The sequence below is a fragment of the Syzygium oleosum genome, unplaced genomic scaffold (genome assembly GCF_021117445.2).
Source record: "Syzygium oleosum isolate NSW1041296 unplaced genomic scaffold, Sole_v2.1 Sole_v2.24, whole genome shotgun sequence".
Classification (NCBI taxonomy): domain Eukaryota; kingdom Viridiplantae; phylum Streptophyta; class Magnoliopsida; order Myrtales; family Myrtaceae; genus Syzygium; species Syzygium oleosum.
Window position 1 is genome coordinate 3,061,077 of NW_026607508.1, and position 14,687 is coordinate 3,075,763.

Consider the following 14,687-nt stretch of genomic DNA (forward strand, 5'->3'; position numbering starts at 1 on the left):
AAATTAAAATTCTCAATTTTAAATTCTAAGAGATACACTTTACTGATATTAAACTTTTATTATCTCTTAGAATCTTGATAATATCAAAGCAAATCGAACAATTATCTTTCAAAATTTGAATAATAATCAAGATTAGTTGCTAAATTATCCAATGGATCAGCTTTTATAATACTCATAGGCTTGACTGAATTTTCTCACACCATGGGCTTAGTCCAATTAGCATAAATTAAGTTCAGAACCATTTAAGTCCGTCCATCACCGATCCAATGCAAATGCAATTATATGAGCTTAATTGCTAATGTAAATGATCCTAATATCTATATGCAATTTAACTAATTTTTTATTTAGGGACCGATGTCGATCCCTAATTTTTCTATGCAATGAATTACTAAATGAAGAGCCAAAATTTAGGTATCAATATAAGTTTGGGATTTTTTATGTCACGAGAAAAAATTTAGGATATATATGTCACAATGGACATAGTTAAGAGTTTTTGATGTCACAATAAAAAGTTCAAGGTAAATCTGTCACAGTAAACATAATTTAGAGATTGTGGTGGCTTTTTCCCTTTCTCAAATTTCAATAAGGCTCCCTACCCTCCATTTTCACAATTCATTTCATGGTTCGATTAGTTCACGGAGTCATTGTCATCCTTGATATTCTCCATTCAATGTGTGTTTTATTGAGTCGGTGTCCCTTGTCAGTTTCTTGAAGTAGTATGGGGATTTAACGGAACCAATTAAAAATTCATGAATTACTTTACACATCGTGCAAAAGTTAAGGGATTTAATTGAATCACTAAAAGTTTGAGAATGACATTTCCAAGCAAACAAAAATGCAGAGACTAATAGAGTCATTATCTCATTCACAAATGAAAACTGCTTGGATGTCGATTCAATGCATTTTGCAGTGAAAATGTTCATTATCCCATTCACAAATATTTCTGGTGCCATGACTCCAAATTACAATGGCCGACGCACAGTTTTCGAATAATGTTCATAGCTAAGCAGGCTTTGCAGTGAAAATAATTAACATGGCGGGATTGGTAAGAACTAAGAGATAATCAAACTTGTCGTGTCAGATTGGCTACTTTAATCCTGATTGGCCCGCAAAAGAGGAACCACTTTTCTTAGCAAGAGTATCAATTTTTTGCTAGCGACTTACAGACCAAACAGACACAATGCACATGAAAAGCTGACTTCCAAACTTACAGTCTCCTTCCGATGCTCGAAATTTCCTACCATTAAGATCACGAAGTTGCTCCAAGCTGACTGCAGAGAATGGCATTTCCAAGGGCACTTGAACGCGGAGCTCTTGCGAAACTTGTCTCGTGGTAGGTTGAAGCCGCGGATCGGCTTGCAAACACGCGTATGCTAGCCACGTGATTGAGATCACGTCTTCCACGCGATCGAAAATTGTTTCTAATACGACGACACTAAAGCTCTACAAATTGTATTTTTCAGTTGGAATTGTAGAGTAAGCCAGCTCTGCAAATGAAGAATTCAAAACTTGTTCATAACTTCATCAACTACACTTAAAGACACCAATTCCTCTTCAAGTTAAAGACTACATCGCTACTGCAATCCAGTTTGATGAATCTGGCCTCGATAGTCGTGTGGTGCCATCTCAAATCCAAGCCTTATGATCAGCATCCAATAAAACATTATTATAGGTCAAGTCTTGATGAATCCACAGAGGAAAGCAATCATGATGCATAGAGGACAGTGCATCAGCCACTCCTCGAACCATATTTACCCATTTTTCCAAGGCAAACTTTGATGCTTTCTCATCATCATTGAAATTGTCTCAAGCTTCCTCTTTCGATGTCCTTGTACACCAAAAGAGAATTATTGACACCTAAATTTTGACTATTATATTTAACTATTTATCACATAATAAAATCAAGGTCGACCCTAATCCTTAAAAAATTGTCATTAACATAGTTTGCATTTACATTATAGGTACTAGGAACATTTTCATTTAGTCCACATAAATTGCATTTAAATCAATTCGGACATAAATTGCCTTGGTTTTAGCCCAAAGTGCAACATGGGGTTTAAGGAGGGAGCCCTAATCTTATTTAAATTCCCAAGGAAAAGCCCGCGAAATGAGGAGTTCAGCCAAGCCCAAATCCCTCTATTGTTTAGCCAAACCCCTAGGTGGTGCATTGTTTGGATAGGTTGCAACTTGTGATTGAAAAACCAAATGTGTGCCGGTGCTATAATTTAGGCAAATGGCGGAAAATGCAATTCAGTACAACTGTTAAAGAATCCATGGAGATTGCAAAGTTGATTCACTTGGATCTCACAGGTTATCTCAATTTCCTTTGAGAAAAAAATTGCAAATTTATGCTAACAAATGTGAACGGCTAGTCGAGAAGGAACTAGGTGTGTGTGCTTAGGCACAATTTTTATGTTGTTGTCATAATCGTGCGGTTGAGAGCTTGTTGGAAAAGGAGACTGGTAAGATGGTTAAACATATGTAGATTGGCAGTAGCATGGAGCTCTAATCAAAAATGTTAGACGAATTCTGCACGAAAGAAGTTATAGTGAGCACCAGAATAGTGTTGGTGAACCACAATAGATTTTAGGGTTGATGAGCAAAATATTACTAAAAACAACCCATAAAATGCTCTCTAATGTTGGTAGTGCTAGAACCTTCATGGCAGATGTGCTTAGTATAGCGAGCCACCTAGTGCATAGATTTCCATTAACTACAATTGGGTTTTGGACTCCCAAAAAAGTGTGGTCACGTAATGTTGCTAATTATTTTGTTTTGAAAATATTTGGCTTCCCGCATTATGTTCGAGTGAATGATGGTAAGCTGATGGGAGTGCAAAAAAAGTGCATATTCCTAGACTATGCACAAGATAAGCAAAGCCATTGATCGTATGTCGGGAATCAAATTTGCCTATAGTACTTCTAAGTATGAGTGTTTATGGCGATGTTTATATAGATCTAGTCGATATATATGCGAGTGTTTATGGCTTTGTTTGAGCGCATAAGGGAAATGCAATCAAAGTAGTGTTCCAAATTGAATAGGCTTTGTAATTTGAATCGGTTTCGAGTTTGAGTGGTGTCCTAGTTGGAGTAGGTTTCAAATTTGGTGTTTCCTATTTTAGATCCAATTCTATTTTATATAGGAAGTTCTTCATGAAGAGCATCCAAAAGGAGCTTGTGCTAGTGAATTACATCCCAGGGCTTTCGAAGCCATGAAAATCTTGTATTAAGATTTTGTGTAATTCTATACGATATTAAGAGATTATTTCACGAGGAATTGTAAAGTCTAAACATTGCATGAGTCATGGAATGTAATTGGAGGCTGAGAAACGCTAAGAGTGTTTGAGTGACTTGAGTATGATTATAATTTCCGTTGTATCGGTTAATCTATAGTGGAATATTGTATTGCTCTCCCTGTGAAACATGTCCAACTAACTGAATCATGTAAATCTAGTGTCAATTTATTTTTTCGTTTAGTTTACTTTATTATTCAATCGCTTATTTTCATAATAGTTCGAAAGCCTGTAACTTTATTGTATGATGCAGATTGGCGTGATTCTTGTGCCATTGGAAAGCTTGTGACGCTTAGTCGACAAATATACATCGAATCACATTTCGACATTGGGATTTTAGAGATGGGCCTTGCTATCTTTTGAAAAGTTTGGCAACCAAGTCCTGATTGGTCTTTGTAAAACTCAAAATGAAGACCTAGTAGTACTGTCCTAGTTCATTTTGAGTTAATCCTAGTTGACACTTAAATTTTAGCTCATTCATTAAGTACTTCATCACATGAGAAAATTAAGATCGAATTTGTTAATAGCGATACAATTTGACCCTTAAACAAAAATATCAATTTTGCATTTTTATATTCTTAATTGTATTTAGATACTAGTAACATTTAGGTTTAGGAGTAATGCATTTGCATCAAATGAAGCATGGACCTAGCTACGAATTTCACTCAAATAAACTCGATAGTCATCCCACCTCGCAAAATGAGCCCTAAACTCCTTTGTGCTTCTGAGGCCCAGCCTAGCGTGAGCCTGGCCCCCTTTAATGAACTCGGTCACGTTCCTTTCGGCTGCATATTGAAAGGGGGGCAACAAATGTTTTCTTTACAAGTGCTTGAGCTGAAGATCTCGGCCATTTAAGGGCAATATCACGGCTGAAAGTATGTCAAGAGGATATCGAAGGAATCTTGGGTACCAAAAAGGGAGAGAGCTCAGAAAATCCACAAGACAACTCGGAGAAGATGCACGCATGGATTCATTGGGTGACCGAAGAACATTCCAAAAAATTTAAAAGGGTAAAAATTACTAAATAACCTTAAACTATATCCACTATAACACATTTATCCTAAACTTTTTTTTTGTGACACATTTACCTTCCATCAAAGTTCTGCTGTTAAGAACGGTTAAAAATTTACCTACATGGATGCTGGAAAGCAAACTGTATTAATATGGCGCCCACATGACTTAAGTGAAATAAAAACGGCATTGTTTTATTATCTAATGGAATCTTGACGGAGGGTAAATGTCTCACGTAGATACAAGTTTATGATTATTGATGTTACAAGAAAAAGTTTAGGGTAAATGTGTCACGGCGGGCATAGTTTGGAGTTTTTGATGTCACAAAAAAAAAAGTTCAGGGTAAATGTGTCATAGTGACATAATTTGGTATTTTTTGTGGCTTTTTTTCAATTAAAAAATGGCACAAATTCACGGTAAGAGCAAAGAAAAATCAAAGAAAAGGGAAGACAATTGGATAAGCAAAGAGGTGGCTGGATGTTGAAGGATTTATGAGTTAATTTGAAAAGACCAAAAAGGGACAATAAAAGAAATTAACACTGAGGCCTTCAATTTTTTGCTTGTAGCAAGGGGAATCCCGTGATAGATTGGGACCCTTTTCTTGGCGACGTGGAATTCTCTTCAGGCAATTGAGGAATCACGAGATTAGAGGTGAAAGGTTGCTCGGTTAGCAGCCTGGAAGCGGTGAGCAATTTGAATTCTCTTCAAACAGTTCGGAATATTCATGCTGAGTGAAATATGAGGAAAAACAAAAAAAACAAAAAGTGGGGAAGTCCAGCGGAGAATCAAGGTGAAATTCCACCAATCAAGAGGGAATCATGGATAATCGAAAGAGGGTATATTTTCTTGTCTTTCATGCTCGAGGTTAACACCTATAAATAGGGGTCCACACAAGGACAAAACACACTTGTATACAAAAGGTGAGCACTGATCCAGGTAGACTCTGAAATCGGACCGACCTTATCCAACCGGCTCTAACATTGTTTCAAGGTCTATATGGTAGGCTCTAAATTTCAAAAAATGGTAATCGTTCCCAACAGGGTAAATTTCAAGTTCCAGATCTGGAATTTATCCATCATGAAACCGCTCAACCTCACTTGGTCAATGCTGGGCGATTGCTTTAACAACTAAGGGATAAGTTGGACAATTCCCAATTACTTTATATTTATGTTTGTTTTATACCGTACTTCTTGCTTTTTGTTGCTCTATTATTTTGCTATATCTGTTATTTGTCTCGGTTGTAAATTAGGGAATGTTTTACTAAAGTTTGTTCTTTCGAGGAATAAAAAAATGAAATAAAAAAAAAAGGAATTTGTTGGTTCTTGGGTAGATGCTAGAACTGGACTGGATCGATAGGCCAGTTTCAAGGTCAACAGTGTAGATTTTGTTGAGGTTATCCCATATCGGTTGTGGAAGGGGCTGGTGGTTGGTTTATAAGTACGAGGGAAAACCTCACTCTTTGACCTAGAACCTATTCTCTCTCTCTCTCTCCGATCCGCGAACTGCTCTCTCTTTCGCAAAGTTCACTCTCTCTTGTGGTTCAAGAGTGCACTGGTGACACTCTCTCTCTCTCTCTCTCTCTCTTTGACATTCTCACGGCAATCCGAGCTGTCCCCCGAGCATCACCATTGTCTGCAACCATCACTGTTGTTCAGCGAGCTTCCAGTGTCTTTGGCTCTACCACCCAGCGTTTGTCGTCGGCAAAAACACCGACCAAGGCATTGACGAGCACACATACTTTCACGTACTCACATTCTCCATTCAAAGGAAACCGTGCATAGTCAAGACAGAACGGACTCAGCACCAAACAAGCACCTTTCGAGCATTCTCTAGGTTCTTATGGCCATTGAATTTAAGAAGATCTGGTTTGGGTATAATTCTGATTACCCATTTAAATTGGTTGAGGATTGTCCGAAATGGAATAAAATCAAGGGTCATATGATTTTATATGCTTGCTGGAAATTTTGATTGGATTGTTAGTTAGAGTACAATTGGAAATTTTAATGCTCAGTCACAATTTAGTCCTAAACTTTTCAATTATGCTAATTTAGTCTCAAACACTACAAAAACAAGTTGGTTTTAGCGACGAATTTTGCCACAAAAAATTTGGCAAAATACGTCGCTAAACGAATTTGCGACGAAATTAGCGACAGAAAAAAATTCGTCGCTAATAGGCCGTCGCAAAATTTTGCGACGGAAAATTTCAATTTTCGTCGCTAATTATTCGTGGCAAAATTCGTGGCTAATTTGCGACGAAAAATAATTCGTCGCAAAATTCATCGCTAATTATTCGTGGCAAAATTCTTTCTCTTCCGCTTCATCCCACCTGAACTTCCGCTGCAAGCAATCAATAGAAAAACAAATGTACACTCAGTATGCTAAACCGAACTTAGTTTGTGAGAAAATAGAATGACAAAACTTACCCTGAACTCATTCCACCACAATTCCTTTACTTCTTTTGGAGCGGTGGTCCAACTACTATACTGCCCCATCCAACAGTTATTGATTATTTTATTAAGTCTCCTCACAACATACGTAGCATCCGTGAATCTGCAAACGGGTTATAACGATGTCAACATACGTAGCATCCGTGAAACATACGGACAATTCAATTGACATCCATAATAATTTACATATACTTAAAAAAATGAAGTACTTACGAATCTCCAAATGGGGATATCATGAATCGGTTATCTTCTTCATCATTCGAGTGTTGCATTGAAGAAGAAGGTGGAACCGAAGACGATGGAACTGAAGTAAATTCAGTTCGCATTTGATGGTCGGAGGAAGGGCCAATGTGTCCATGTACTGGTTGAGGGTTAGATGAAAGGGTAGGGGAAGAGGAAAGGGATGGGGACGAGGACAAGGAAGGGGAAGGGCCTAGTCTTCTTTGTGAAGCATCACCACGACGCATGTGACCTCCACGTTTATACTAACAAGTTGGAAGGTTAGACAAAAATGTAAAAAATTATGAACATTTATTAGGGACACATAATGACGTACGTCGTGAAGCTTACTATTTTGTTATTGAGAGCAAGAGAGAAACTTGGCCCTTGAAAAAAAAAGCAAGCTATCCGGAAATGTCTACGAGCTAAATTTCTGGTCGTACAACAGTTAAAAAGGGAGAACAACTCATCTAGCTGGTCAGGGTCATCAAAAGGATCATCCAGTATATATGTGTGCTTGATCCTGCTCAAAACAAAAGGAACCATACTGCAAATAAACAAAAGAGTGACACGTAGTAATTCAATGAGCAAGAGAGTGGAATGAGAACGAACCTAATGTTTTTATAGGGTCTCCCCTTCTCATCTACATAGTCTTCATTAATCCTAGTCAATGTCTCAGCATTTTCTGTTAATTGCTCTAATTCGACTTGTTTTAAAATTTGATTGCATGTTTTGAAAGCCTTAGAACTTAATTACACTTTCACAACAAATTTTATGATTTATGGTGCACATATCCCTTTAAAATGAATATATCAACTTCAAATTAATCAGTAAGCTTTGAACTAGTAATTATAAGGCTTTACCCCGAAGGGAGCCATTCCAGAAATTCTAGATGGCCAAGGCTTGAACCTAGGCCAAAGAAGGTTTGGAAATAGTTTTCAACCCGCATTAGACGCGCCTCAGTTAGTACCTCACTAGCTACATCATTTCCCCAAGCGCAAAGATGCTTAATCTTAGATGGAATCGTCGATTTTATACCACTACCTAGACCTTCCTTGTTCTTGGGAGACGGTGTGCGACGCTTGCCACGCCCCCTTATAAATGCACTAGTCAATTTTAAGATGACGGAAGTCATTTATCTTTCTCTTGTGTAATGTAGCACTTTTGTCTTTCTTTTGTTGTCCCCACAAATATAAATCACTTGCCCAGCACAATCAATAAGAAATATTTCAAATTTCAAAATATTAACTACACAAATTGTTGCTTATCAAGTGTCAATTTTTTTACCAAAAAAAAGTGTCAATTCGCCACAAAAGTCCTACTGGTTATGAACTCAATAATTTGATTCTTGAATCTCGCCCAGAAAGGGGAAAACAAAAACTTGTATTCTTGAAAAAAAATAATAGTATTATTAGTAGACTGATTTACAGCCCAACTTTTCCCGCAAGACATAATAAGAAGGAAATTTACAAATGGAAAATCAAAAATCAGATAAACAGAGCGAATACAATTCATCTCATTGATGACATGATCACATTCACACATCTTGAAACAAAGGCACTCATCACCCTCATGGATTTCTCGCCACATTAGAAATCAAAGAACCCTAAAAATTTTTTTATTGGTTTCAATATTCAAACCTAGATATAAATAAAATAATAATGAAACGACTCCGAAACGCAAAAAAAAACTAAAAATTCACGAAAAACACTGTTCACCAGAATAGTTTTTTGCTAAAAAAAACCCATCTAAACGACTCCGAAACACCAAAAAACAAATTGCGTCACGGCCAAAGGACGTGGTTTTGGATCAGCAGGCCGTTTCCACTTGACCGACCGAATTTCAGCTCATTTCGATCACATTTCACCTCATTCCGACCAAATTTCAAACGAATTTCAACCAAATTTCAACCCAAATCCGACCAAATTTCAGCTCATTCCGACCAAATTTCAACCTAAATCTGACCAAATTTCAACCTAAATCCGAGGAATTTGATTCTGTTTCGTGGGCGAAACAGAACCATTCTGTTTCGCCCACGAAACATAACCAAATTCGTGGGCAAAACAAAACCATTCTGTTTCGCCCACGAACAGAACCAAATTCGTGGGCGAAACAGACCCAATCTGTTTCGCCCAACGTCCAACAGCAGACCCAACACAATGGTTCTGTTGTCCAACAGCAGACCCAATGTCCAACAGCAAACCCAAGGTAAGTCGTCCAACAAATACAAAAGAACGCCAAGAAGCAGAAGCACAGAAGCAAAAGCAGAAGCAAAAACAGCAAACCCAACACAAACAACAGAAGCAGAAGCAGAAGCAAACGTCCACAAATAACGCCGAGAACTAGACCCAAGCAAACGTACCTCTCGCTTCCCAACAGAAGCAGACCCAACACTCTCGGACGACGATCCTCGCGCTGGGTGTCCTCGCTTCCCAGCGTCCGCCGCCGAATAACGCCGAGAATCGCGCCGAAGAACGCCAAAGATCGCCAAAGAAAGCCAAAGGTCGCCGAGAATCGTTTGACCGAGAGAGAGAAACAGAGACAGAGACAGAGAAGAGGGAGAAGTTCAAGAGAAGATTTGTTCGATCGTGACAGAGAAGAAAAGAAACCCTAAATTCTACCCGCACATGAAGACGACGCCGTTTTGTTAATTTCCGCCGAAATTTGCCACGGATTAAAATTCGTGGCAAATTAGTCACGGATACAAATTCGTGGCAAAATCCGTCGCAAATTAGCCACGAATTTTAATTTTGTCGCGGCAAATTCGAATCGAAATATAAAATTATCGCGGCAAACCCTAAAAAATGGAATTCGTGGCTAAATTCGTGGCAAATTTGCCACGGATTTAGCCACGAATTTTGTAAAAAATAATTTTTAGGCGCTTTTTAGACATTTTTTTACAATTCGTGGCTAAATCCGTGGCAAATTTGCCATGGATTTAGCCACGAATTCCATATTTTACTAGACTTTAATGAAATTCGTGGCTAAATCCGTGGCAAATTTGCGACAGATTTAGCCACGAATTTTAAAACAATGAATTTTAGGCGTTTTTGGACTTTTTTTAAAATTCGTGGCAAAATTCGTCGCAAATTTGCCACGGATTTTGTCACGAATTTAAAAAAAGCCCCCAAAATACCTTTTTTATGAAATTCGTGGCAAAATCCGTGGCAAATTTGCCACGAATTTAAAAAAAGCCCCCAAAATTCGTTTTTTATGAAATTTGTGGCTAAATCCGTGGCAAATTTGCCACGGATTTAGCCACGAATTTCATAAACTGCCCAGAGTTCATTTATTTGAATTTGCCACGGATTTAGCCACGAATTTTAAAAAAAGCCCACACACGCGCTTAAGTAATTTTTTTATGAAATACGTGGCAAATTTCCAACGGATTTTGCCACAAATTTTAAAAAAAATGCCCACACACATGCCTACGTAATTATTTATATGAAATTCGTGGCAAAATTCGTGGCAAATTTGCCACGGATTTTGCCACGAATTTCATAAAAATGCCCACAATTCATTTTTTTTGAAATTTGTGGCTAAATCCGTCACAAATTTGCCACGGATTTAGCCACGAATTTTAAAAAAAATACCCACACACATGCCTAAGTAATTTTTTTATGAAATTCGTGGCAAGTTTGCCACGGATTTTGCCACGAATTTCATAAAATGCCCACAATTCATGACTAAATCCGTGGCAAATTTGCCACGGATTTCATAAAAATGCCCACACACACGCCTAAGTAATATTGTTTATGAAATTCGTGGCAAAATCCGTGACAAATTTGCCACGGATTTTGCCACGAATTTAAAAAAAGCCCCCAAAATTCGTTTTTTATGAAATCCGTGGCAAATTTGCCACGGATTTTGCCACGAATTTGAAAGAAATGCCCGCAATTATTTTTTATGAAATTTGCCACGGATTTTGCCACGAATTTAAAAAAAGCCCCCAAAATTCGTTTTCTATGAAATGCGTGGCAAAATCCGTGGCAAATTTGCCACGGATTTTGCCACGAATTTAAAAAAAGCCCCCAAAATTCGTTTTTTATGAAATTCGTGGCAAAATCCGTGGCAAATTTGCCACGGATTTTTATAAAGCCCCCAAAATTCGTTTTTTTTTAATTCGTGGCAAATTTGCCACGAATTTTTAAAAAATGCCCGCAATTATTTTTTATGAAATTTGTGGCAAAATCCGTGGCAAAGTTGCCACGGATTTTGCCACGAATTTCATAAAAAAACGAATTTTGGGGGCTTTTTTAAACTCCGTGGCAAATTTGCCATGGATTTTGCCACGAATTTCAAAAAAATGAATTGTTGGCATTTTGCCACGGATTTTGCCACAAATTTCATAAAAAATGAATTGTGGGCATTTTTTTATGAAATTCGTGGCTAAATACGTGGGAAATTTGCCACGGATTTAGCCACGAATTTCATTTCTACTAGCCCACACACGCATAATTCATTTTTTCTCCCGACAATAACGTTTCATTAACAATATTAGCAATAATAATAATCAACAATAACAACAACAACAACAACAACAACAATAATAATAATAATAACAACAACAACAACAACAATGCTAATAATTACAACAACAACAATAATAATAAATATGACAACAACAATAAACTCTTGTCATAATAATAATAATAATAATTACGACATAATTAGTAAAAAGTCTCAAAAATCTAAATCTTCATCTTCACCTTCGTCTTCATCACGATCTTCATCTTCTTCTTGAGCATCATCGTCGTCATCATCATCATCATCATCCTCATCATCCTCTGTCTCAAAATCAGATTCTGCAACACCTTCTAAATTTGATTCGCGAATTTCAGTTAGATCTACATCTATCATTGCTCCATATGGATCTCATAGAGTAGGAATGTTATATTTCTTAGTTTGAACCGCGTTACAAACTTCCTCTTGTTGATATGCTGTATCCTTCCGGTGTTCCTCGATTTTTCTTCGTGCTTTGGTTTTACAAACAGCCCATCAATCAGCTTTGTCACGTTTTAAACTAAGATATGATGCATAATATACTTGAATTGCTTGTTGTGCCAACATAAATGGTTCATATTTCATATACCTTTTCTTGTGATTTATTTCAATCAAATTAAACTTCGTATGCACCTTCATTCCTTTGACGGGGTCGAACCACATGCACTTAAATAACACAACCCGCATTAATGATCCGGGGTACTCTATCTCCATGATTTCATCCAACAAGCCATAAAAATCATCTTTTGAACTACCACCATTGGATGACCGAGCACACACACCACTATTCATTGTAGCTTTTCCCATTTCATATTATTGAGTGTGAAAATTATACCCATTTATGAAATATGCTGACCAAGTTCGTATGCTTGACTTTGGACCCCATGACAGATAATATAGCAATCCTTGCTCTTCAACTTGATCATGATTACTGTGAGCCTAAGGTCATACACGCAAAGTCAATAATATATATTTAAATGATGTATAAAATATTAATAACTTGGTTTTGGTCTATAGGCAACTTACATATGTTTTGAACCATGCTGCAAATTGTTCATCGCACAAACGGTCAAACTCATTTGGTGGTAGTCTATACATTGAATTTTGAAAAATCCTATTAACAATTTACATTTATATATTAGTAAATATTTGACACGCAATACATATATTTGCAAATATACACTTACTCGAAGTATGGCTCCACTTTTGGACAGTTCAGTAAAATATATGTATGGGATGCCTGCCGTTCTTCGTCTGTTAAGCAACGAAACTTACATGCGCCGCTTGGTCGACCGAGATAATTGAAAATAGAGAATGATTTGCAATTGGGATCAAATGAGACCCTCATCATTTCTTCCTGCTCTCCGCCTCTTGCACTGCACGTGCGGCTTAAAATAGTATGACGCAAATGTTGTCACTTCTTCCACAATATATGCATTACAAATTGAAGCTTCAACACATGCCTTATTCTTCACTTTTTTCTTCAAATGATATAAGAACCTAGTTGCAATAGAAAGAAGTTTATCGGAACATAATATATAATAAAGTTTGTGGTATTTATTTTGAAAAAATTTTTACCTCTCAAATGGATACATCCATCGAAATTGGACGGGACCTGCAACTTTGGCCTCATAAGGCAAGTGAACTAAAAGATGCTCCATTGAATCAAAAAACGATGGAGGAAATATCATTTCTAAGTTGCAAAGAATAATTGGAATGTCTCTCTCCATTTTCTCCATGTGTGATGCTTTTAACACTGTTGAGCAAATATCATGAAGGAAATTACTTAACTCTGTAATGGCGCCCCATACAAAGTTTGGTAGAAGTTCGTTGAAAGCTATTGGAATTAGTCTTTCCATAAATATGTGACAATCATGACTCTTTAATCCTGTCAACTTACATTCATTCAAATCAACACATCTCCCGATGTTCGAAGCATATCCATCAGGAAACCGCACAGATTTCAACCATTGACAAACGACTCGTCTCTGCTCCTTATCTAATATATAAACTGCTTTTGGTTTTGGTCCCCTGCTGCTTGCATCCACATCTAATGTTGGCCGATCACAATTATCTCTCATATCTTTTCTTGCATTCAAGTTGTCTTTTATTTTTCCCGTGACATCCATCACAGTATTTATGACATTGTCGAAAACATTCTTTTCAATGTGCATGACGTCAAGATTATGATGAATAAGATGGGCCTTCCAATATGGTAGATCCCAAAATATACTGCGTTTAGTCCACTTATGTGTACTTCTGTACACAATAGTTGTGCCATGAGGGTTTTCAACAACAGTTGGAAAGTCCTGCACTCGCTCCCAAATTTGATCACCGGTCAACTTCAATGGTGAAGGTGTTCTTTCAATCCTATTCTTGATAAACTCTTTTTTATTCCTTCTGAATGTATGATTCGTCGGCAAAAATTGTCTGTGACAATCAAAATAGCTGGGCTTCTTACCATGTCTTAATCTGAATGACTTCGATCTCTCCAAACATATCGGACATCCTAAGATCCCAGCTGTACTCCATCCAGATAACATTCCATAAACTGGAAAGTCATTTATCGTCCAAAGAAGAGCAGCCTTCATTACAAATGTTTGATTAGTAGAAACATCATACGTAACGACACATTCATTCCATAGCCGTTGAAACTTTTCAATCAATGATTGCATATAAACATCTATCAACTTTTTCGAATTTTGCGGGCCAGTCACGATTAATGTCAAAAACATATAAGGTGTCTTCATGCACATACCGGGTGGAAGATTATACGGAGTTAAGATAACTGGCCAACATGAATAACTTTTCCCTGATTTTCCAAATGGGGCAAATCCATCAGCACAGAGACCTAACCTGATATTTCGAGGCTCTATCGCAAACTCAGAGTATGTTCTATCAAAATGTTTTCATGCCTTTGCATCTGAAGGATGACACATTAGACCCTCTTCTGTTTCATGATTTTCATTCCAAGTCATGTGTTCAGCAGTGGCTTGAGACGCATAAAGCCTTTGCAATCTAGGGATTAAGGGCAGATAAAACATTTGCTTGCATGGTCTACGCTTCTGATTACGACCCTGCCTCCTGTTAATCTTGTACCTAGGTTGGCTACAGAATTTGCAAGATTCTGCATTTTCATCATCTCTCCAATATAACATGCAACCCCTACTACATACATCAATCCTTTCAACTAGAAGACCTAAGTTATCCATTAA

At 37.3% G+C, this 14,687-nt stretch overlaps 1 protein-coding gene, 1 long non-coding RNA gene and 1 other non-coding gene across 3 annotated transcripts; all 3 read right to left on the reverse strand.

Moving 5' to 3' along the window:
* Positions 1–6,623: 6,623 nt before the first annotated feature.
* Positions 6,624–9,375, reverse strand: LOC130134875 (uncharacterized). The gene is made up of 2 exons (XR_008814395.1): positions 9,332–9,375; positions 6,624–6,853 (listed from the first exon to the last, which is right to left on the reverse strand). It is a non-coding gene; the product is annotated as an uncharacterized LOC130134875 (long non-coding RNA).
* On the reverse strand, positions 7,825–7,974 carry LOC115693225 (U4 spliceosomal RNA). The gene has a single exon (XR_004007215.1). It is a non-coding gene; the product is annotated as a U4 spliceosomal RNA (small nuclear RNA).
* Positions 9,376–11,816: 2,441 nt separating the features above from the next.
* Positions 11,817–14,186, reverse strand: LOC130134826 (uncharacterized). Its single transcript, XM_056302528.1, has 3 exons — positions 13,051–14,186; positions 12,855–12,972; positions 11,817–11,822 (listed from the first exon to the last, which is right to left on the reverse strand). The coding sequence occupies exons 1-3, from the start codon at positions 14,145–14,147 to the stop codon at positions 11,817–11,819; spliced, it is 1,221 nt and encodes a 406-aa protein (XP_056158503.1). The 5' UTR covers positions 14,148–14,186.
* Positions 14,187–14,687: the final 501 nt, after the last annotated feature.